The sequence below is a fragment of the Salvia hispanica genome, chromosome 3 (assembly GCF_029641045.1).
Source record: "Salvia hispanica isolate PSC_SH4W2 chromosome 3, Shi_PSC_v1, whole genome shotgun sequence".
NCBI classification, from domain to species: domain Eukaryota; kingdom Viridiplantae; phylum Streptophyta; class Magnoliopsida; order Lamiales; family Lamiaceae; genus Salvia; species Salvia hispanica.
In genome coordinates this window covers 50,127,280-50,154,247 of record NC_142694.1, presented here as the reverse complement: position 1 = coordinate 50,154,247, position 26,968 = coordinate 50,127,280, and the positions used below count along the sequence as shown (strand labels likewise).

At 31.1% G+C, this 26,968-nt stretch overlaps 1 protein-coding gene and 1 long non-coding RNA gene across 2 annotated transcripts; one reads left to right on the top strand and one right to left on the bottom strand.

Moving 5' to 3' along the window:
* The first annotated feature begins 11,538 nt into the window (after nt 1-11,538).
* Nucleotides 11,539-12,308, top strand: LOC148931030 (uncharacterized). Its single transcript, XR_016136832.1, has 2 exons — nt 11,539-11,623; nt 11,799-12,308. It is a non-coding gene; the product is annotated as an uncharacterized LOC148931030 (long non-coding RNA).
* Nucleotides 12,309-23,903: 11,595 nt separating this feature from the next.
* LOC148931029 (FCS-Like Zinc finger 3-like) lies at nt 23,904-24,288 on the bottom strand. The gene is made up of 2 exons (XM_089066775.1): nt 24,161-24,288; nt 23,904-24,084 (listed from the first exon to the last, which is right to left on the bottom strand). Exons 1-2 carry the CDS (start codon nt 24,286-24,288, stop codon nt 23,904-23,906), a joined length of 309 nt encoding a protein of 102 aa, XP_088922901.1.
* Between the last annotated feature and the right edge of the window lie 2,680 nt (nt 24,289-26,968).

The following is a 26,968-nucleotide window of genomic DNA, read 5'->3' as shown; positions in this document are numbered from 1 at the left end:
AAAACAAAGATTTAGACTTTGTTAAGTTACTTATACATTTAAACATGTAATAAACATCCATTAAATGTAAAACATAACAACATTATGACAAAAATAATCTGTTTATTCTTTTGGAAATAAAATAAGAGTTTTAACACTATTCAATCACTCGAAAGGTGATTTCTAGTATTAATTAGAAACACAAATTAGTGTCCTTAATAGTATTAAAAAATGTCGAACTCCGGTCTTTTTTGCTGTAGTGTATTTTTAATGCAATATTAATACTCCCTCCGTCCCACCACAAGTGATCAACTTTCCATTTTAACACGCCCTCTCACGTGTGGGCCGGAATGACGCATCGGACTTTACGGAGGTAGGCAAGAGAAGAGATAAAGAGATAATTTATCATCGACTTGGGTCCGCTCAAATATCATACTCCATCCGTCCCGCTTTAACAGTCCCATTGACTTTACTGCCCTCTTTTTGTAAAAATAATAAAAAATAGTTAAAGTGAGGAAATGGTAAAGTAAGAGAGAATAATATAGAAAAGAGTACTGCTGAAGCGGGACGGAGGGAGTATTAGAAATGAGCCACTCATCCCTTAAAAAAACTTATAAGAGGGAGGATTATCCATACTTATATAGATGAGCTAGGATCTTCACTAAGTCGATGTGGGACAAAATTTAAAAATTTTAACACTTGCAAATTGTTGGTATCTCCATGCTTACTGCTAGTTCAAGAATCTTTTATACATCAAATGTGGTGATATTTGCTATGATCAAATCGATTTTCGTCTTTCCATTTAATAATATTGCGATAACATCGCCAGCAAGTTGGACAGGAGTAACTAAAATACGAAAAAAAGGATAAAATAAATAAAAAAGAAGAAAATAAATTTAACCTATTGAAAATATTTAGAAATTAATATAAAAGAAAATGTAATGTATAGGGGTCAAATACATAATTATAGATAGAGTTAAGCTTATGAAATACTATAACATAGGGTCTTATTCTAATGCTTATAGCACCCTAATCCAAAATCAAGACTAAATTTTCACCCTTGGATTTTAAAATGAGTGGATGAGATTAAAGCTCACAAATCTCAATAAATAGTAGACAAAATATCAACAAAAGGGTAATATCGTCATTATGTTATCATATGATCATTTTCGTGAGTGTTTTTTTATATCAACATTGTGTATTACAAATATCAACAATATGATATAAGAATATCAACATTAGTACAAGAAAATATCAACACATATTTATTGAGATTTTTACATGGTTTTATTGAGATTTTTTGATGTATTTGTTGATAAAAATTTGGGTATCAACATTTACGAAAACTAAAATAAAAAATATCAAATTTCATCATCCGAACGTCGTCGGAACATATGCAATTGAGATCTCGTTGGAATCCTTATTAAATTATCTTTAATTTGATATATTTTTTGCGAAAAAATAATTTAAATTGAGAGAGTTACGTAAATTTAAAGATTTGAGATGATTTTGAGGAGAGAGAAAATAGTTAGTTATAATTACTACATATAGGATTTGACATTAATACCCTTTTAATTTAATTAATAATTATTTAAATTTAAAATATATTACACTTGGCATTATATTAACCACAAGATCTTCTAATCTAATAGTTGAAAATTGGTCTCAATTTGGGATTGGTAATTAGTTAGCAATTGATTACATCCCCTATAACGTATATAGATTTTTTTAGGTGAAATACAAGATTATTCATGGAAATTAACTATAAATTAAAATAATCATTATATATCTTTATGACATGTTATTGGATCTTTCTTTCATTTTTTATTGGATATACTTATGTTATAATGTTTGGGGCTGCGTTAAAGGCAAAACACCTCAGAACGCAAAACCAAATAAAATAGGTCAATATAAGAAGGCATCTAACGTCATTATTATTTTATTTTTAGTCTATAATAGTAAATTAAAATTTGAAGATGAATTGAAATGAACTGAAATTTGTGATGTTAATAAATGTGATTCCATAAAAGCTTATTTTTCAAACTCCATAATTAACTACTAATGTTAGATACAAGTGTTTGTTTTTCATCATTGACTGAATGTTGACAATTGAAGAAGATGAGTAAACATCAGTCAAAGCAAAATTAGGAAAGTCAGACACGTTTATGTCTTTTTTTTTATAATGTGTAATAAAGAGCAGTATTCTTATATGACTATACCGATACAACTTGCACATAAATTTATTGAAACATCAAAAGTATATATACCTCTGTACTGGCATAATTCCATCAGGCTTGTGGTGTATAAACAACTCCATTCATGGTTCACAAAGAGAACATGAAGTTCACTCATAACCGAAAGATATTAAGTCATTTTGAATTAGTGTTTTTGATCTTAATTTAATGCAACAAAATCTGCAAATGGGCACGAAAATGTATTAGAGTTTGAATGAGACGATTATGTTCATATAAAAAGTGAAAAAAGAACTAGAAACTTATGCTAGAAAATAAGATAAACACAAACCAAAAGTATATATAACATCAATAGATCAATGTTCAATTTTCCATACTGTCATGTAGTGCTTGTTGTTTATAACTCTAATTATAATGCGGAAGATAAGAAGTGTGAATTAGTTTTAAAGTTCAAAGAATCAGTTGATAACCTCAAAAAATAATTATTATATATTTTGATGCAATCCAATTCATGAAATTGAGAAAAACACCTATATATGCATGTTTAATCTCTTCTATGTATTATTCTCTTTTTTACTTTACCATTTTTTCGCTTTAATTATTTGTTATCATTTTTATGAAACGACTGCAGAAAAGTGATCGGGACTGCTAAAGCGGAATGGGGGAAGTATTTTATTCTAATTATGAAGACGAGCTAGCCCACCACCATACACACCCGTTCCAAAGTTTTTCACAAATAAAATAGGAGAGACTAAAAATCTTATTTCTTATAAAAAAATGAAATATATGTATCTTATATTATCATGTCCCAGTTAAGATTACAAATCACTTAATTTGAGACGAATTGGGCAATAATTTATCTCTTCAAATTGAAAAAACAAATAAAGTTAGAATATCTTTCGATGCTGAATATCATAAAATTTGATTATCATTATTTTATAAAAAGGTAACTGAAAAAGTATATTAAAAATTATATTTTTGAAATGTGAAAGGTACGTCATTGTAATATCGCACTAAAATCTCAATAAATATTAGGTAGATATAATTATCAAAATAAGAAACCACAATTGTATCCCTTGTATATAGAGGAAGCGGTGGACTTGATGGGGACGATCAGCCGGCGGCCACCAGCACGGGCAGCACCAAGCCACTCGAGCTCCACCACGACGACACTACTAAAACAAAAGGAATATGACATTTTTAATGCAATTAAAGACACTAATTTCTAAATTTACTGCCAATATTTCATAAATCATCCTTCTTTATTGGGTCCTAACTAAAATTAGGGGACACAAATGAAACATTCTAAAAGAACCAAAAGATTAAGATAATTTGTCATTAATTTAGGATGTTTTGTTTTGCATATTAAATTGTACTCTCCCCGTCCAAGAAAAATGAAGATATTTGGAATGGCACGGTAATTAATGTATAATTGGTAAAGTAAGAGAGATGAAGAAAAATATAGTTAAAATAGTGTTAGTCGATAGTATGACCCACATTATTAGTGTTTAATGGTGGATCCTGTGATATAAATTGTAAATAAATTAATGTATATTGGTAATGAGTTTAGAAGAACTTTCTAAATGGAAATGTGATATTTCTATGGGACATATGAAAAAGAAAAGTGTCCTTATTTTTATGGAACTGGTGGAGTATATTTTAACACAAGTACCACGTCTCTGTTTTTGTGTCCTAAATATCGCAAGGGCCAGTGCCATTGCCATCATCGCTGCACCTGAAAAAATCCTCGCTTATGACAATTATACCTCTTATTTGAGTCAAATCATCTTCTCAAATAAGTAAAAAAAATAGATAATGATATAAGTAAAAATAGATAATGATACAAAGATGATTGAACATTAAATATGATAATTAATTAATTTTATTCGAATTAACAAAGACACACATTGTAATTGCATGACTTCATTTATATATATAGAGACATAAAGAATGTATAAGCAATAAAATTATTATCATTATGTGGATCGACTTCTTCAAGCTAGTTTAAACAAAACAATTATGGATACATAATTGAAGAATGCTCAATTACTGCACAAATCAAAGATCACTGAAAATAGGAATAATCATCAAATGATAAGTGGCTTGAAGAAGAAGAGTGTTTGTCTTGTGCAATATTTTCGGGATTTGTGTAGAATGTTTCGTTTTCCACATTATCATTTGTGGACTGGTTAGCCATCCCTGTTTCATTAGCCACACCCTCCATTTCTCTTCTTGATCCATGATCGCCGACTCGGTCTTTTGATTTGTCCTTCATTATTTCGGGCATGGACCCGAACCGACTTGGATTGTGGCTTGACCCCTGACCATCGGATGACTGGACCCGCTCTTTAAATTTGTCATGCAAGATTCGGGGCATGAGCCCAAACCGCTTCCGCTTGTTGTTGGACCTCTTACCATCAGATGACTTGGGATCCGTTTGGGTTGACTCTGGGTCTTCACCGCCAAGCTGGCGCATTTTCTAAAAATAATTTTAAAAAATTAGGGTCTTCTCAATACACCGTCCCCTTTAAATAAGCTTCATCAAGTTTACAACCATTAGTTTTTAATAAAATAAGAAAAAAAGTTAACAAGTAAAATTATTTTATCTATGAGTTTAAGAGAGAAAATTAATTTCAAAAAGCAAGCAAAAATAAGTAGGCTATAAAAATTGACATGTCTAAATATTGTTGATATAACTTATTGTAAGTTTAAGTCGTTGAAAAACAAACCTGAAGATGACTTGCTACTTGCAATCTTGTTAGTCCAGGCACATTCATCTTCTTCACTAATTCCGTTGGAAAGATATCTAAATTGAAGCAATTATTAAATAATAAATGTTAGCTAGTTTCAATAGTATGCATTATTCACGTTTTAAAATTTTATATTTAGGAAAATATTCTTACTTCCATCCCCTAGTTGATAACAAGCCTCGTCAAATTTCTCGCGTAGCTCTGAGGTCCAATGGATGCACATCTTTTTTTTCACATTTCCTTGGCTCATCATACTATTATCGAAGCTGTGTTCGTTTTCAACATATTTTTCGTTATAGTAATCGCTTCGTTTACGCTTACCTTTATCCACACTGAACAAGTTGTTAGGGTTTTCCATTTCCCAAAACTCGATGCCACACGGAGGCGTAATGTAGCTGGCCGCCAGCCTTTCGCGCTCTCTCATCACGCGCCTGGTCTCCCTCGCCACATCCTGCCATAGGTATCTTAGCATCTCGGGGGTCGCTGGCCTCTTGATGTAGAGAAACGCCCCGTTCTCAATCACACTCTTGGCCATGCTTGGGTTGTCATCGTTCGACATCACTAGATGTGTACAAGATGAGATATTAGAGAAATAAATAGGTTACAAATTGAAACAAATATTGAAATGAAAAGGTCCAAATTTGGAGAAAATTAAATAGCTTACAAATTGCTGGTATTTCCATGCTTACTGCTAGTTGAAGAAGGTTGCCTACGTCAGATGAGATGATATTTGCTATGATCAAATCGATTTTCGTATTTCCACTTGTTAACATTAACATAGCCTTGCCAGCTAATTGGAAATGAGTAACTAATGTACCAAAAAAAAAAAAAAAAAGAGAAATAAAATCAAAAAGAAGAAGATAAATTTAAGTTAATTGAAAATATTTAGGGGTTTCAAACAAATACATATATGTAGAGTTAAGCTTATCAAATATACATAATAGATTTTTGTAGGTGACATACAAGATTATTTATAGAAACTATAAATTAAAATAATCACTATATATCTAAAATTTATGACAATTTGTTGCATCTACTTCCATTTTTTTTCATATGTATAGGTATGTGATCCAAAAACAACTCAATCTAAAAATTGTTTAATTGTTTACCGATATCTTTTTCGTAGGATTATGGACGATCATCACCAATGCAAACTATTTTTCATTATATGGCAACCTATAAATCAATACTTTGCAAGATTAAAAATTGCAAAAAGATGTTGATTCTCAGGTTCAAATTCACTGATGAGACCCCTTAAATTTATTTTCATTTAACTATAAAAAAGACCATGTATGAATATATCGGTAGAACTTAAATAAATAATTAAAACATTAAAATATCTCTACCTCTATACTGGCATGCTTCAATCAGGCTTGCGGTGTATAAACGATTCAATTCATGGTCCACAAATACAACATGAAGTTGATTCCTAAGTAACGAAAGATTTGAACTCATTTCGAATTAGGGATTTTGCACTTAATTTAATGCAACAAAAATCTGCAAAGAGGCAAAAAAAAATGTATAAGTTGATATTGAAATAAAAAGTGAAAAAGACAAGAAACATATGCAAGAAAATATGTATTAAGACCTCAAGAGAACTGAGTTCTATATTTTTGCACAAATAGAAAGTATGGATACAAGGTGGTATTTATAGTGTGTTGTGGATTTCAAGTAACTGATTAAAAATGTTTAATTAATTGAGTGTTTTTTAGTTTAGTGATTTTCTACTAGTTTTCACACGGCTGCTTTTAATAAAAGTGTTTTTTTTTAGGTAAATGATAGTACATGATTATACTTACCATTATATAATAAATTTTTATTTTATATAGTTACCCTTCAATGCAACAACTTTTGCTTACCTATTTCACGATATTAGTCGCAATTCTTTTTTCAGCTTTCCTTGTAACGGATAATTTGCACAAAACATTCATCAAATTATAGTTTTGCTTAACATATTTGAAATCCAACTGTAGATGATAGAACTAAAAATTTATTTTGATTTTACAATAAATTAATATTTCAGCGTTGACATAGCTTACATTATCGGATGTCAACCAAAATCATGTCATGTTTTACGCAATGAAATAATATCATTTTATACTAAATTCAACAATTTCATTGTTGAAGAATACTCCCTCAGTCCCCCAGTAGGAGTCACACTTTGACCGGACACGTATTTTAAGAATATAAAGAAAAGTTGGTTGGAAAAGTTAGTGAAATGTGGGATCCATTTTTTTATATTGGTTTATAATAAAATGTGAGTGAATTGAGTTAGTGGAATGTGAGACCTACTTACTATTTATGGTAAAAATGAAGTGTGACTCTTAATTGGGGATGGACCGAAATGGAAAAGTGTGACTCTTAATCGGGGACGGAGGGAATAGTTTATATGGGGTGCAGTTAAAATGATAACCAAGTCAATCAATCTGCTATACATAGACAATCTGTGATACGAAATCATAACACTATAATGATATCAACCTAGGCAAGCAATCTGCAATACATAGGGAATCAATCTACAATACATAGACAAACAACTCGTCATATGGTTCCAAGCAATATGTGATATGAATTCAAAGATAATCAAACAATCTACGATACATAGGCAAGCAAGCCTGCCACGTGGCAAACTAAGATTGAATCTGCTCCTAAATCTAAGAGTTCTCATTGTGTGGTACATTGTCATGTTAAAAGTGGTTGTCATCTTAATACAATCCTAGTTTATATTAAGCCATGTCAACACCAAATTTGTAATTTATTACAAATAATAGAACAAATTAATAGTTTAATAATTTGTGGTCCGATTTCAACTTCAAAGCTGGTGTACAAAACTTAATTTGACAAAAGTTTATAAATTTATAGGCAAAATATCCTTGAAAAAAGCATGAAGTATTTTTTTTTTTGTTTATATTTAAAGATCCAATAATCAGTTGATAACCTAAAAAATAATTTTATATTATATTATATTTTGATGCAATCAATGTATAAAATGTGTTCTAACTTCATGAAATTGAAAAAGAAACACCTACGCATGTTTAATTTCTTCGTAATGTTGAGATATTATATATAATTCTTGTATTTCTCTTACTAATATCAATCAATTGATCTTTGAATTCTTGTCACAATTCTATTTGAGTGTCGTTAGATTATTGATTGTCTACAAAGTAGCGCTAAATAATTATAATCAGATTTTATCTTCCTTCTAAAATAATACTCCATAATTAAAATCACATATTATCTTCCTTCTAAAATAATACTCCATAATCACATTTTATTTTAGGCACAAAATTAAGTAATTTTATCAAGATTAAATTGATATTAACTTAACTAGTTCTAGTCATAATTATTATTTTATTCTACAGTTTTTTCCAAATAAAATAAGAGAAACAATGAATAGGAGAAATTAGAAAACTTAATTCTTATCAAGTAATTAAAGATGAAATGTATTAATTAGTACTTATATTTTAAGAATACAAATTAGTATGCTTGATTTGAGAATTGAGATGAAAGGGACAGTAATTTATTTCTTAAATCGCAATAACAAATAAAGTTAGAATATCTATGATGCTGGAAATTTTAAAATTTGATCATTTATTTTATAAAAAGGTAACTGAAAAAAATATTGAAGACCATATTGTGGTAATATGAAAAAGTACGTCATTGTAATATCGCGACTATAATCTCAGTAAATATTACGTTGATATGATTATTAATATAAAAAACCAAAAGTGAAGCCGAGCAAAAATTTCATACTCCTTCCATACTTCAGTGGCATAATAAGTTAGTGTGTCACACCACTAATTCTCTGAAAAATGGCAGCATAGTTTGACTCATTACAATTATTAGAAATCCGGGAATAATTGTTTTTATAGAAATGCATAATCTTAAAATGGAAATTACTAATTGATGTGTTAGCCGTCCTTGTACGATACTGGCCTTATAATATATAATTCATTATATTACACATAAAAAATAATCATATTTCATCACTTTTGATACTAAATTAAAATTATAGCTTTAACATAATTTTTTTAGTATATTAAGTAATTTAAATTTTCAATATCTTTTTAGTAGCATGTTAAGATTCAAGAAATATCTAAAACAATTAATAAAATAAAAAATAAAAGATGAAATATTATTTTATGTATGTACTCCATAAAACAAGAAAAAAAGTCGTACCTATCAAATCCCACACTAGTACTCCTAATATCAAAGTGTTGTATAATATGCTCATTTTCTTCTTGTCGTGAAGAGTGATGCAAAATTAATACTACTCCATTTTTTTATATAATTTTATTATGTCATTATGGGGCCAATATGAATGTGTATTATATATGGAAGGCTAATTCATCAATCGACAATTTTCATCTTTTAACATTATGCTGTTTTTCATAAAAATGATCAATGCCGGTATAATTGCATCTATTTATGTTTTCATTTGTTAATGAATTATCGGTGAGTCCAGGGACGGAGCTAGAAAATAATCTCAAGTGGGCAAAATTATATATATATATATAAAATTTTGAAGAATTTAAGAAGGTGCATTTAGTGAATAAGAAGTATAAATTAGCAAAAAAGTATAGATATTTATATAGGGTAGTGATAAAATGAAAACTTTATATATGGTACAAACTCCAAACTATATTCTGAACTGTTAGAAAATGTCAACCGATGAAAAAATATCTACAACACAATGTCAACACATTGTCAACAGTTGACATTGTGTTGACATTTTTTGTTACTGTTATTTTGTCATTTGTCGACATTTTCTAACTGTCCAAATTATAGTTTGAAGTTTGTACAATATTTAAAGTTTGCATTTGATTACATCGCGTGTATATATATATATATATATATATATATATGTATATATATAGAAAAATTTGAGGGGCATATGCCCCACCTACCAATATATTGGATCCATCCCTGGGTGAGACGGATCAAACTCATTATGTATATGGAATGATTGAAATTTTTGCTAAATGAAGCCTCTGGTGTCTCTTCCATATAGATATAAACTGAGTCAATTGAATATAATTGTATATTTTACAGAGTTACTCCTTAATAGATCATTATGTCACTTGATATGGAATGATTGAAATTTTTGCTAAATGAAGCCTCTGGCGTCTCTTCCATATAGATATAAACTGAGTCAATTGAATATAATTGTATATTTTACAGAGTTACTCCTTAATAGAAGATTATTAAATGTAAAAGATGGTGAAAATAAATATCCAAAATACAAAAAGTCTATGCAAGGTAAGAGATCCTTTAATTCATGTGCTTCCTTTGACCTTCTTTTATTTTTGGTTCGTTCTATTCTTGCTTGGTTGATCTAAATGGATAAGGTCATCGATATTTAACTTGCCACGTACATTTGCAAAATTCTTCGAACCAAAAACTTTGGACATGTGGCTTATATAGTCACAGTTCAAGATTCACCTAAAAAATATACTTATGACAATCATACCCTCTTATTTGAGTCAAATCATCTTCTCAAATAAGTAGAAATAGATAATGCTATAAAGATAATTGAATATTCCCTCTGTCCCGCTTTAGCAGTTCTATTGACTTTTCTGCACTTGTTTTGTAAAAATGATAATAAATAGTTAAAATGGAGAAATAATAAAGTAAAAAAGAGAATAATATAGAGAAGAGTCTTATCTATATTATTCTCTTTTTTGTTTTATTATTTCTCCACTTTAACTATTTATTATCATTTTTACAAAACGAGTGCAGAAAAGTCAATAGGACTGCTAAAGCGGGACAGATGGAATATTAAATAAGATGATTAATTTAGTAATTATTTTAATAAAATTTACAAAGACAAACGTTGTGGCCAGCCATAATGTAATTGCATAACTTTATTTTTATTGAATATATTCAGCTAACTTTCCACTATTTTAAGTTCTTTTTCGAACTTTTCCTTTTTTCTATTGAGAAATAACCCCACACCTCGTTAAAGAATGCATAAGCAATAAAATTTTGTTGTCACAAGTGTGAGTGTTAGGCTCCAATTCCAAATCTAATGTTCGGTATCACAACAACAATTTAATATGAAATTGAATTCTAATTCCATTAATTCCATAATTTAACAAGAGAATTGTAATCAAATTCCATGAAAAACGGGTCAAATTAAAAATAAAAAAAAAGACACGGATATTTTCCGTGTAACATCCCGGCGTTTCCTTTCTTTTTAATTGAACTTGAAAGGACGTCGAATGGGTAGCCGAAAATTTTTATATAATCTTCACCGATTAAAAAAAATATTAAATGCTTAAGATCGATAAAGGGAAATCTTAATTTATATTTAGTTTTGGCATAATACCAAAGTCTTGAGTGTCAAATTTTGTGAAAGGAATTTAAAATCCAAGAAATAAAGCATAATGAAAATAAAAGGATTTATTTCTAAAAGCAATTGTGGGCTTAATTTTATACTATAAGAAAATTTTATATTTTTGGAGTCCAATTGTGAAGTTTAACCAAAGTAACCAATGAGATCAATTCCTGCTTCACCCCAGGCGTGGCTTTCATTCCCCACTCCACGCGTCCCCATTCCTCCTTTTTGTTACACGTTGTAACTCCTACTCACAATTTTTCCAACTACTTATTTTGCAAACAAAATAGAGAGCAGAGGTGAGAGGTTCAGTCATCAACTTTGGAGTGGATACCAAGTCTTCAAACAATTCTCCCTCAAGAAAGGTACAGTCCATCGATCCAGTTTCAATACCTCTTCTCCTTCAGCTTGTTCACATAAATATTTTGCATAAGTTGCATAAACTGTAATTCAAGCAAGAAATCCTAACAATGGCCCGAAACTAAACCGATAACCAATAATTCTAATAACTTGATTTCAATAACTGGAATTTAAGAACAGAAACGAGAGTTAAGACTTAGCTTTGAAGCTGAGAGGACCGATTGCTGCCGAGCTGTGATGTTGCGGCGCCAAGCGACGACAGCGAACGGCGATGATGCAGCACGGTGGCGGAGAAACAACATGAATCAATGACGGAGGTCCTCGATTTGGGTGTCGGAACTTGGGAGCAAATTTCGGGAGAAAGAGAGGGAGATGGAGAGGAGCGCCGCCGGAGGCGGTGACGGACGGCAGCGCTGGGGCATGATGGCCGCGGCAGTAGCTGGTAGTGAGAAGTGGGAACTTCTCTCACATCAAATTAGGATGATGGAGATGAAGTGGGTACTCATTTGTGTGTGTTATTTTGATTGTTGGGCTAGGAAATACTAATTCATTTGACTAATTGAATGGAAAAGTTTAAATCCGGGCCCAACTCCTTTTAATAAATTTGGGGGCTGCGGTAAATATACCAAGGAGGCCCAGTTTCAAAAATTTAATTATTTGGGTTCAAAATAAAAGGAAGTCTTGGCCCAATTTTGAAATATGAATTTTTTTTGGGAGGGATTTAATATTAAATCTTAGCCTAAGTTTTAAATTAAGCTTCAATTAGTATTTATATATATAGTTCCTTTTAACGTGTAGCTAAGCTAAAATAATTGATCTTTGGTTTTGTTAAAGTTTTGCGGGAGTAAAATTCATAGTAAAGTATGGAGTTCCAAATTAGTCGAAGCCGGGAATAGTGAAAGGAGTATTAAATAATATATGAGTTTCAAAAGTTTTAAAGGATAAGCGAAAAATGAGAGGACTTAATTAGGAGGCATGCATTCCTATTAAAATTTAAGAATTTCTTGAAGTCTGATTAGTATTTTATATTATATTATACTATCTTGAAAAAGGTTATCTCCGCAAGTTAAGGTCGGAACGAGAAAATCAAGCTAAGGAAATTAAACGAACGAGGTGAACTTTTCTATCCTACATACTAATTCGGATGAAAATATGAAAATGTGAATCTATGTTTGTTGTTTATGTAAATGATGTTGTCTTGCCATAAATGATTTGTTTTATGCCTATCTGTTTGGTTGGAACGTAAAAATCGAATTCGGGTCCAAGTGAGGGTGGTGTCCCTACTCGGATTAGTGTACACAAGTGGCTGTGGAAGGTGGCCACCTTCCACGGGTCACAAATAAAGTTATGGAGGCCGTGGGAGGTGGCCACCTCCCCGGCTGGAGAAAAAGTTAGGTGACCGTGAGAGAGCACCATCTCCACGGCACTTGGTGTTCAGATATGGCGAAAAGAAAGAAAGAACTTAGACTGATTGGTCGAACTTTAGCTCACAAAGAATTTAGTAAGCTTGGGCCTTTTAAGAAAAAACCCTCGAGTGTTACTGTGATGGCATGACAATATTTTCATTTTATGTATGTATATTTCGGCAATGTGTACACTGAGTATTTTTATACTCAGCCCTGCATATATTTCTAAATGTGCAGGTTGAGCAGTGACGGTGGAGAATGCTGCAGAGTTATGATTTTCCTTTTATTTTAAGTAGAGGCTCTCGGCGGTGCATGTCCCCATACATGTGACCGTGTTCGTTCCACTGCGTACTAAGGTTCTAGATGACATCGACTGTTACTCTGATAATTATTTATTAAAATGTAAGATTTTCATTCAAGTTCTGGTGATTAAAAGTTGGTTTGAAATTGTTTTCCCCCTTACTTCTAAGTATATATTCAGTCATTGTTTTATCCCCTTTCTGTTCCCCTCTTCTTATTTTCCACCCCTAGCCACGGTTTCCGGCTTTGCTATCCTTAGCAAAGTGCGGTCGTGATATTCCGGGTCAAAATTGAAAATGGGTCATATTAAAATGAAAAAAAATATGATGTGTGTTACTTCCCCCTGTTTCGCTCTCTTCGTTGTGTGCTGCCCGCTCTCTCTGCATCTGTGTGTGCCCTAGCTACTTCATCTCTATGATCAATAGATTAATAATTAGGTAATAATCCAAATTTGTTACCATCAATCCGATTTGTTGAGTTTCGTATTTAATGAAAAGCTGATGGAAATCGAAATTGAAATTCTAAATCCTCTAATTTTGATGTATTAAATCTTCTTAGCCCACCATTTCTCTTCGATCAAAAGTCCTTGGCCTCAAAACTAGGTTTTAGCTGAATTTCTTTGAAATTATGAAGTTATGATAAATTTTTTGTTCAACTTTGAATTTAATTTGGTTCTTTGATCAAATTTATGGTTAATCTGTACTGTGTTAACTCGTGAATGTTGAATGTTTATGTGGAGTTTATGCACAAACTTGTCTGGACATAGTCCAAATTACAATAGTAAGTAGAAAAAGTTACCGGCAATGTTTTAAAAATCGGACTGGCAAGCAAACCGACGAGGCTACTGATTCACGGTTCAACTGATTCGACCGGTTGAACCACTGGTCAAACCGTTATACTGTATATAATTAAATATATACTATAAAAAAAACTTAAAATTTTATATATAATCAAATAGGGGAGTGTTATATTGCTAACTCAATACCTAATTGATAACTACAACTAAATAATAGCCATTAGATATTCAAATTAAGGGCCTAGATCATCAACCAATAAATATCAATACGATCAACAAAAAACGTCAATAAAGCCATATGATTAATTCCATAAAATATCAATAGGGGTATTAATGTCAATTAACTACATGTTTAGTTATAACTAACTTTTAAAAGAAATCCCAAAACTTTAAATTCATATAACATATATCAAATTAAAGATAATTTTATAAGGATTCCAACGATATCATATATGCATATGTTCAGACGTCAAAATTTGAAAAAAAATTCAAAAATTTTTCAATTTTTTCGTAAAGCAGAAATGTCAACATACTATATAAAAATATGCCAATATAATACATTTAAAATGTCAATATAAGCAATGGGTTAACATTCTTAAAGCATCATGTTGACATTCTCAAAGCATTGTGTTGATATTTCCGAAACACTATATTGACATTTTCATCTAAAACCCTAATTTGGCGTTTTTTTAATCTTTTTATTTTATTTTATTAATAAAAACGAAAATTACACGTGGCAAATTGTAGACCACACGTTTTCTAAAATCCTATGGCCTTAAATTAGTTGTAGTTAGCAATTAAATGATGAGTTAGCAATTGATCACTCCCCTAATCAAATATTGTATTATTTATACATCACAAATAAAATTTAATCATATTATATACATAGTATATTTAATAAAAATATATTTAGTCATGATCAAATATACATTATTATACAAAAATAATTAAAAAAAAGTTGTGTTTCATTTAAATAAAATATAATTAAAGTATAGAAATGGTGGGGAGTGATCAATTGCTAACTAATTAACAATCCCAAATTAAAACCAAATCTTAGCCATCAGATAGGAGATCTAGTGGTTGAAATAATGTCACATGGACTATATTTTTAATTAAGAAAATTATTAAATAAAAATATGGGTTATTAATGTCAATTCCCTCTCATTAAAATCATTTTAAAACTTTAAATTTACGTAACTCTCTCGATTTAAATTATTTTTTCGCAAAAAATATATCAAATTAAAGATAATTTTGTAAGTATTCCAACGAGATCTCATTTGCATATGTTCCGACGACATTCGGATGATGAAATTTGATATTTTTTATTTTAATTTTAGTAAATGTTGATAACCAGATTTTTATAAATAAATACATCAAAAAATTTCAATATAATGCATATAAAATCTCAATAAAACCATGTAAAAATCTCAATAAATATGTGTTGATATTTTCTTGTACTAGTCTTGATATTCTTATGTCATATTGTTGATATTTGTAATACACTATGTTGATATAAAAAAACACTCACGAAAATTATCATATGATCACATAATGACGATATTACCCTTTTGTTGATATTTTGTCTACTATTTATTGAAATTCGTAAGGTTCAATCTCATCCACTCATTTTAAAATCTAAGGGTGTAGATTTGGTCTTAATTTTAGATTATGATGCTATAAGCAATGGAGGATGGCCCTAGAAACGGTAAACATAATTCAAATCTAGCAGATGATAAATAAAATTAAATACTATTTTTATGCATAAAATATTAAAATTTATATATAATTATATGTAATTTTAATTTATTGGATTATAAAATATCGTTACAACATAATAAATGATAAATACAATTAAACATATGGAGTACTATAAAACATTAAGAGCCCGTTTGATAGGTTAGTAATGCCTAGATATAGATACTTACATGACTATTTCTAAATGTTTGATATCATAGTTAACCTATTATGTCAGCCCGTGGTTTTCTCTATGGCCCATCCAAGCCCGCAAATTTTTCCTTAAAATACAAAGATATGTATCTCATAAATTTGGTCGGATAGCATTTCTACCTCATTTATTATGATTTATTAATACAAAAATCTAGATAATTTCTTGTCTACCAAACAACAACGAAAAAAACCTTCATCCGAGCTTATCTTGACACGAAGCCTGCATTTCTTATCTTATTTAACAAATCTTAGTATATCTCATCTTTCTTATCAAACGAGCCCTAAATTTATACGTATTTAAGTTAAGAAACATATATATATATATATATATATATATATATATATATATGTATATATAGGTGTGTGATCAAATACTAACTAATTTACAGTAATAACTAATAACTAACATCAATGTTGTATGTATATATATATATATATATATATATATATATATATAGGGAGATGATCAAAATAAGAATGCATTTAAACCCAGAAATGCAGCCCAAATCTTGGCCCTAGGATTAGATGATCTAAGGGTCAATAATTAACCCAAAACACGGAAGGTCATAATTAAGTAGTTTTAGGTCATATTATAATATTTGAGTTTATGTCATGTTAAGATCATTTTAGGTCATACTTACAAAGCATGACCTAATAATAAACTAACTATGACCTAAAAATGCTCTACGTATGACCGTGTTCTGCGTTTCTGTATTTAAATCTGGTCTTCATAGATCAAAACCCTATATATATATATATATATATATATATATATATGACACTGTGCCACCAATCTGAGCCGTTAGATTTTGATGGAGATGCAATTTTAATATGTCACTTGCCAGTTTTCGATTTTTTTGAAAAAATGAATTAAAATATGCAAAAGGCTATAACTGGAAAGCTCAGTTCCAGCTGTTTCTCTCTAAACATAAAACACGGTCTTTCCTCCTTCTCTCCTTCTTCTATTTTTTACATTAATTTATCAAATCTTTAGCAAAAAACAGCAATCTGTATTTTCAGTCTCTGCAAATCTTTTAATCTCCAGCGCTATTTTCATTTTGTTATCTGTAATTCTTCCTTCAATTATGATCAGTAGTCAATCCTTGGAGAATGATGTTCCTGATGACTTCCATTTCACTGATTTTGTAGACGGTAAGAAGCAATTCTGATTGTGTAATCGTGTAATTGTGTGGTTTCAGTTTGTTGGTTTTCGATATGTGATTCTATTTTATGTAATCGTGTAGTTGTAAATTTTGATATGTTAAATCAATTTAACGAATTTGATATGTAACTACTGAATTTGTATCTTTCTAGTTGAATTCATAAATGAAGTTTTTGAATTTGTGATTAAATCTCACGGAGTTCATATTTGTATCTTCCTAGTTGAATTCGTAAATGAGCAGTTCTATTACACCATACAGAATTCGTAAGTCAGATTGTTTGGTTAAATATGTTCGGTTGCTTACGTATTGTACTGAAATTGCATATGTTAGTTGTTAAAATATCTCTGGTTGTTGTCTCAAATTAATAATCGACGACCAATTCTATCGCTTTACATATTGTCTGTGCTTGCATGGAAGTGCTTGTTGTGCTTTTATTTAACACTGATTTTGAATCGCATGTTTGCTCGATTTCGTACCTTGTATTGCTTTCCTCTTTTATAGAAATTGCTTATTCTATATCATATGCAGTTATGGTTGCTTGATTTAGTACCTTGTATTGCTTTCATTTTTTATAGAAATTGATTATTCTATATCATATGCAGTTATGGTTGCTTGATTTAGTACCATGTATTGCTTTCCTCTTTTATAGAAATTGCTTATTCTATATCATATGCAATTCTATATCATATGCAATTATGGTTGCTTGATTTAGTACCTTGTATTGCTTTCCTCTTTAATAGAAATTGCTTATTCTATTTCATATGCAGTTGTGGTTGCTTGATTTAGTACCTTGTATTGCTTTCCTCTTTTATAGAAATTGCTTATTCTATATCATATGTAGTTATGATTGCTTGATTTAGTACCTTGTATTGCTTTCCTCTTTTATAAAAATTGCTTATTCTGTACCATATGCCGTTACTTGTGTGCCCGACTGCCCTAACAAAGTAAAATCATTCATTGGCAAGAAATTCAACAGCTTGGACGACGGAATTGCTTTCTACGACGCTTATGCTCGTGAAGCTGGTTTCGACACTCGGAAACGTGGAACCAAATCTTATATACTTTACTTTTATTGCTGCCCACTGAATCCGCAGTTGCATATCATTGTGATAGATTGATTATTACATTAGTTTTTTGCTTTCTTATTTGACTTCGGATGTAGAATATCAACATGTTTGGTTAGATGTTTAATATTGCTTGATTCCTAGTTTAAAATTGCTTATCAGTGGCATGTATTCCGGATTCGTCAATAATGTTCAAAATTGCTTTTTACTAATGTTCTATATTGCTTTTTACTATATATATTGCTTTTTACTAATGTTCTTTTACACCCTATCAATACAAATCAACTAGCCATTAATTTGGTTTAATATGGCTTTGCTTCATTTCGCTTTGTGATTAAGGAAATTTGTCCGTGAGAAAACTTTTATTAGAAGAAGTTGTTGCGTATCATCTTGCTTGGTAACATTTATTTTAATGCTTGGTTATTCTTCCCAAATTGCATATCATATATAACATGTCAATTTATAATTAATTGAATTTGACTAGCCCTTGATGTACTTTCATAATCAACATTGGATTTGTATCGCAACTTGCTTGATTTTATAAGTATTTTTTATTGTTTATGTTTTAGAATTTGCTTGGTTTGAAAATCATTAGTTTATTTTGTTTGCCTGTATATAGTGTCCTAACGTATTTTTCTATGCATGTCACATGCAAAAAGTACAACCACAAAAGAAATTCTGAAACCACCAGTAACTACACCAAAATAAACCAATATTCCTAACAAAACAAAACAAAACAAAGTTATTGTCATTTTTCTAAAACAATAGCATTCACTATTCAAGGTTTGGGGTACTCTGCCGCCATCTTTTCAACATTCAAAAAATATCATTCACCATTCATAGTTATTTGTCTTTATCAGAATTTTTCCCTGATCAACCCTCATTTTCGGATCGACTTTGAGCTTTTGCAAATTGTCTTTCGCATTCCTCTTCTATCTCAGGCTCTTCGGTTGTCTTCCTCTTTCTCAGCATTGTATAATTGCGTCCTGTGTTGCACGACCAAAATAAATACAAACAAAACTAATACTTCTTTTGAGCATTTACAAAACTAATTGTTAAGCAAGCAACTCATATGGCAGAAACAAACAATGACTCATCCATTATTACGCACACAAACGTCATTATTCTAATCAGATAATATCTTGTGAACAAGCAAATTTCCAGTCATTAATAAGCAAAAAAAATCAGTTTCCAACCAAGCCAACAATATAATAGAACCAAGCAATTACTAAGGATCAATCAAGCGTAATTGGTTTCGAGGAACCACACCCAACGTCATCCCGTATTTAAAAAAAAGGACATATATCCGATAGCAAACCACACCTAACCGGATTCACAGCATATGAATCCAAGCCAAGAAGAATAAGTTTTAAATGTAGCAACCATAATAAATACCAATCCCTTTATCAAGCAATTTCAAAGACATAACAAGCAAGCACCAAGTCATACAATGCATTCCAGGAAGTCATTAATTATAGATCCTAAATGGAGCCACCACAAACAAAGCAAATATTAGGTACAAATAAGCAATTACAAACACATTATTATGCAAAGCAACAACAACCCGTTCTGGCAATTAGCAACTAACGACGCAATACAAGAATAACCAATCAACATATACAATAAGCAATAAGCAGTTCGAAAAAAAGCAATAGAACAATAATCAATAAGCTGTAAAACCTAAATAAGCACTATGCAATCAGACTAAGCAATAATAAATCGAAAATCTACATTATTGTGCAAAGCAACAACAGCCCGTGTATGCAATTAGCAATGAACAATGCAATATAAGCAACAACAAATAAACAAAAGCAATAAGCAATCCGAATTTTTGACTGATGGTGGTGAACTGGAAATTTAGGTTTGCTTAGGGCAACGTGATGTAGCAATAAGCAATGAGCAATTAAAAAATAAGCAATAAGCAATTCAAAAATAAGCAATAGAATCTAAACAACCACTAAACAGGACAGACTAAGCAATAATTAATCGAAAATCGGACCCAAAGATCACGAGCATGAGGCCGAAGCGTCGGGCGATGAACAACCAGCGATGACTTGCCCAATGTGGCGAATTTCGGAGCTTCGTCGCGAGATGCCTAGCAGAAAGCGCCACTGACCTAGGGTTTATTGTAAATTAGTAATGGGTTTATTGTAAATTAGGAATGAAATCGGTAATTGAATAAAAGAGAGAAAGAGAGAAAGGTCGATTGGGGAGAGAGAATGGTGATTCTGTTTTCAAGTTAGTAGGAAAGAGTTATTGCGAAGTGGGAGAAAAATATCATGAATCATCGCCCAAATTTATCGGGATTTTCCACTCCCGTATCAGTTTCAATTTCAGCAAAAAGACAGAATTATCCTTATAAGCAATAATATGTTACTAACCAAGCAATCCATGCTCTGATTCTACAAATCAATCTCAACCATCTAATTAGGAGATCGGATGGCTATAAATAGAGTTAAGTTGTCACTTTAATTAAGGTGGCACCATAGTGTGCCCATACATCCCTATATAATATATATATATATATATATATATATAGGGGTGCGTTAAAATGACAACACTCTTAAAATGACACTGTGACACCACGCTAGACTGCAATATTATATATGCTAGACTGCAATAGTATAAACGCCAGACTGCAATCTATAGATTGCAGTCTGGCGTATTGGATATTGCAGTCGGGAAAAATTGCAGTCTAGTGTATTGGATATTGCAGTCCGCAAAAATTTACCCTTGAGAAATTTTTATGATTGCCACATGGCAGCTTATTATTCGTCCACATGTACAAATGATTGGCTAGGAATGGTGGTATGGTGTTACTTTAAGAGGTGTTGTCATTTTAACACAATCCTATATATATATATATATATATATATTGGGGAGTGTTATATTGCTAACTCAATGCTTAATTGCTAACTACAACTCAATAATAGCCATTAGATATTCAAATTAAAGGCATAGATCATCAACCACAAAATGTCAATACGATCAACAAAAACGTCAATAAGGCTATAGGATTAATTCTAATAAAAATCAATAGGGGTATTAATGTCAAGTTAGTTATGACTAACTTTTAAAAGAAATCCCAAAACTTTAAATTCATATAACATATATCAAATTAAAGATAATTTTATAAGGATTCCAACGATATACTACATGCATATGTTCCGACGTCAAAATTTGAAAAAAATTAAATTTTTTTTTAATTTTCGTATTTTTTACGAACAGATTTATGTCAATACACCTACATAATATGTCAATATTATGCTTGTAAAATGTCAATATGAAATTGTGTTGACATTATTATGTCTTCGTGTTGATGTATTTCCTACACTGTATTGACATTATATTTCTAAACCCTAAATTTGATACTTACTATTATCTTTTTAATATTAAAAAATGAAAAACGAAATTACACATGGCAAATTGTAGATCACAAGATTTCTAAAATCTTATGGTCTTAAATTAGTTGTAGTTAGCAACTAAGGGATGAGTTAGCAATTGATCACTCCCATATATATATATATATATATATATATATATATATAGAGTTGTGATCAATGTCGAACCATTCTTAAGGGCCGAACTAGAGACTAAATCTCATCCATGCATTAATCACATCTAATGGTTATTAATAATTTCTGAATTTTTTACTCAATTAAATTGGTAAAGGGTAGTTTAGTAATGTGCAGCTCATCCTCACTTCCCAATTCCAACCAACTTCTTTCTCTACAATTCTCTCTCATCGTAGAGAAGGCGCCACCGTATCCTCTTCTCTAGCTCTCTTTCTCTCCCTCATTAGTGCTTCTATGACCACCGCTCCCTCCACCTCGCTACTTCGCTGCCCGCTTGCCACCGCCAGCCTGGCCGCTTCGCTATTGGAATTCTCATCGGATGCATCCTTGCCTCCGCTCAATAGCTCGGTGAAGGAAGCAACATAAGAAGATTTCTCTTTCTCATTTTCCTTAACCGTCTTCTCAGATCTGGAAATCGAGGTCTCGAAGCTGCTGCTACCACCGACCGCCGCCGGAAAGGGGGAATTGATCTGCGGCAACTCTGCAATCGAGCTAGCTGCTGCCGCGAGCAGCCACTCCACCGCCTTGCTCGGCTGATCGTAGCCTAATCGGTCCTGCAAATCATAGAATTCGATCGCGGTGTTAACCGCTAATCGAACGCAGCGGTCTCTTAGCCCTCGCGATGTCAGGACCTTGCTGTGGCTGTCCTTCCCGCCGGTGGCCGTCAATTCGCTTTAAAGTAATAATACATAAAAATGAAGTAAATCACAGTAAAAATGAAGTAATAAAATATTATAATGAAGTAACATCTTTAATTGATGTGTTGTTTGCATATTAAAGTATGCCATCAATTCGACTCTTATTGAACTAAATTGTTGTTACAACACATTAAAATGAACTACATATTCTTTTTGATAAAATAGTAAATTGATAAGATGAAGTAATAAATTATGATAATAAAGTAATATAAATGATCTGTTTTCCTATTAACTATAATCTAGTTAGTATGAAGTATTGGATTCATATAATGAAGTAATAAGTTATGATAATGAAGTAATATAAATGACAGTAGGTTTTATTACTAAAATGAAGTGATAATACATAATAATGAAGTAAATCACAACAAAAATGAAGTAATAAAATATTATAATGAAGTAACATCTTTAATTGATGTGTTGTTTGCACATTAAAGTATGCCATCAATTCGACCCTTATTGAACTAAATTGTTGTTACAACACATTAAAATGAACTACATATTCTTTTTGATAAAATAGTAAATTGATAAGATGAAGTAATAAATTATGATAATAAAGTAATATAAATGATCTGTTTTCCTATTAACTATAATCTAGTTAGTATGAAGTATTGGATTCATATAATGAAGTAATAAGTTATGATAATGAAGTAATATAAATGATCTATTTATACAGTAGGTTTTATTACTAAAATGAAGTAATAATACATAATAATGAAGTAAATCACCACAAAAATGAAGTAATAAAACATTATAATGAAGTAACATCTTTAACTGATGTGTTGTTTGCACATTAAAGTATGCCATAAATTCGACTCTTATTGAACTAAATTGTTGTTATAACACATTAAAATGAACTACATATTCTTTTTGATAAAATAGTAAATTGATAAGATGAAGTAATAAATTATGATAATAAAGTAATATAAATGATCTGTTTTCCTATTAACTATAATCTAGTTAGTATGAAGTATTGAATTCATATAATGAAGTAATAAGTTATGATAATGAAGTAATATAAATGATCTATTTATACAGTAGGTTTTATTACTAAAATGAAGTAATAATACATAATAATGGAGTAAATCACAACAAAAATGAAGTAATAAAACATTATAATGAAGTAACATCTTTAACTGATGTGTTATTTGCACATTGAAGTATGCCATCAATTCGACTCTTATTGAACTAAATTGTTGTTATAATGAGGTAATAACACAACTGAATGAACTAAATTGTTGTTATAATGAATACAGTTGTTGTGAATTCACCGATGAACTTATCAGTAGTCTCTTCTCAAATACTGTATACTTAATTATTTGAAATCAAGTTTATAATCTCAGGCCACAGCCACTACTCCAGTGCGTACAGCTTTATTGATGTCAGATTCGTCGGAGCTCTGTCTCGCAGCGCTCGATCTCTTGGAGGAAGAAGACCTCTTCCATTTCTTCTTCTCCATCGCCTCATCCATCTCTATCTGTTCCTGCCTGCACTCCTGGCTACAGAACGGCGTGTTCCCTCTGCAAAAATCCACCAAATTAGAAACTCCGCTAACCAATTCAGCTCCAAATCTCTTGGATTTTCACCTAATTTTACCTGTACATGAAGATGTCGTTGTTTTGGCAGAGCGATCTGCCGCAGAGGGAGCAGGAATCGAGGAAGTGCGGCTCGTAGTCGTGTTCGCATCCGGTGTAGTAGTATGCTGCTGCTGCAGCTGAGCTCATCGGAGGAGGATGAGATTCAATTCAATTGATGATAAGATCCGTTGATTTGCAGAAGATTCGTCGATTTGTAGAAGAAATTCGTCGATTTTGGAGAAGAAGATAAAGAGAGAATTGAAAATGAAGAAAATCACGTGAATTGAATGAAGGTTGCTGCAAAAATTTTACCCTAAATGTATTTTGGCCAAAATACCCCTGGATTGAAGTAAATTGTTTACCTAATGAAGGAGTGAAATTAATAAAGCATGGTCTAATCTCATCCATTAAAAACTACATCTAAGGGCCCAAATTTGGTCTCTAGTTCGGTCATTAAGAGAGGATTTGTGGATAATGGGACTCTATATATATATATATATATATATATATATATATTAATGATTTTCTTAATCACAATAACTTCATATGCATAAATTGTTAGTTATTTAGTTACAAGAATATAATACTATTGAATATAGATAACAAATTTCAGAGTTTTATTGCGTATAATTATAATTAAAGTTAATGTTATGTCACAAATATGGAAGTGGTGGAGTGGCAGAGGTCATGCTTTAATAACAAATAGGTCAAGGGGTTGATTCTTGTTAGGATCAATTTTATATTTTTAAGAAAATACTAGTAAATGGAAAAAACCGGTTCAACCAGTTCCCGATTTCCGATCAAATCGGCCGGTTTACCCAGTCCAAAACGGTCCAAATGTCAACTGGTTTATTAGTGTGAACCAGACCGGGCTAAGCACCGGTTCGCGGCCAAAACCGGTCCGACCGGCGGGTCCAGTCCGGCTTTTAAAATAGTGGTTAGTGGAGTATGGGTATCATTTATATAAATTAGTGTAATAATAAAATGTGAGTGAAATAAGTTGATGAAATTTGAGGCCTACTTACCATTTATGGTAAAATTGAAATGTGACTCTTATTATGGGATGTAGGTAATATTTTTTTTCGCAACTGCTTATTGTAGTTGTCCTCTTTTTGCTTAGTTCAAACAAGTACGCAGCATCATTGTTAGGTTTGGTTTACTGAAAAACATGTTTCGAGCACGAATAGTATATTGTTTGTGTACAAAAACTCTACAATCCACTTTTAACTCAATTCAGTATTATTCGAGCAGTTTCGCACGAATAGAATCAATATTATTATTACATTGTGTTTGCTTGTGCATTTACAAGATGGTTTCCAAACATTTAAATGCTTAAGAAATAATCGGACTGACATTGCTATACCACACGAACGTCATCTTATTTCAGTAAGGCTTAGAAATAATCGAACTGACATTGCAACCTTTCACGATAGGTAGTCTAAGCCTATCTAGGTTGTGAAATTCTTCTTTTTCTTTGTTCAGAACTGACCGTGTTATCTTAAAGTGAACGACGCCCACAACCGGTCTACTAAAACAAAGATTTAGACTTTGTTAAGTTACTTATACATTTAAACATGTAATAAACATCCATTAAATGTAAAACATAACAACATTATGACAAAAATAATTTGTTTATTCTTTTGGAAATAAAATAAGAGTTTTAACAGTATTCAATCACTCGAAAGGTGATTTCTAGTATTAATTAGAAACACAAATTAGTGTCCTTAATAGTATTAAAAAATGTCGAACTCCGGTCTTTTTTGCTGTAGTGTATTTTTAATGCAATATTAATACTCCCTCCGTCCCACCACAAGTGATCAACTTTCCATTTTAACACGCCCTCTCACGTGTGGGCCGGAATGACGCATCGGACTTTACGGAGGTAGGCAAGAGAAGAGATAAAGAGATAATTTATCATCGACTTGGGTCCGCTCAAATATCATACTCCATCCGTCCCGCTTTAACAGTCCCATTGACTTTACTGCCCTCTTTTTGTAAAAATAATAAAAAATAGTTAAAGTGGGGAAATGGTAAAGTAAGAGAGAATAATATAGAAAAGAGTACTGCTGAAGCGGGACGGAGGGAGTATTAGAAATGAGCCACTCATCCCTTAAAAAAACTTATAAGAGGGAGGATTATCCATACTTATATAGATGAGCTAGGATCTTCACTAAGTCGATGTGGGACAAAATTTAAAAATTTTAACACTTGCAAATTGTTGGTATCTCCATGCTTACTGCTAGTTCAAGAATCTTTTATACATCAAATGTGGTGATATTTGCTATGATCAAATCGATTTTCGTCTTTCCATTTAATAATATTGCGATAACATCGCCAGCAAGTTGGACAGGAGTAACTAAAATACGAAAAAAAGGATAAAATAAATAAAAAAGAAGAAAATAAATTTAACCTATTGAAAATATTTAGAAATTAATATAAAAGAAAATGTAATGTATAGGGGTCAAATACATAATTATAGATAGAGTTAAGCTTATGAAATACTATAACATAGGGTCTTATTCTAATGCTTATAGCACCCTAATCCAAAATCAAGACTAAATTTTCACCCTTGGATTTTAAAATGAGTGGATGAGATTAAAGCTCACAAATCTCAATAAATAGTAGACAAAATATCAACAAAAGGGTAATATCGTCATTATGTTATCATATGATCATTTTCGTGAGTGTTTTTTTATATCAACATTGTGTATTACAAATATCAACAATATGATATAAGAATATCAACATTAGTACAAGAAAATATCAACACATATTTATTGAGATTTTTACATGGTTTTATTGAGATTTTTTGATGTATTTGTTGATA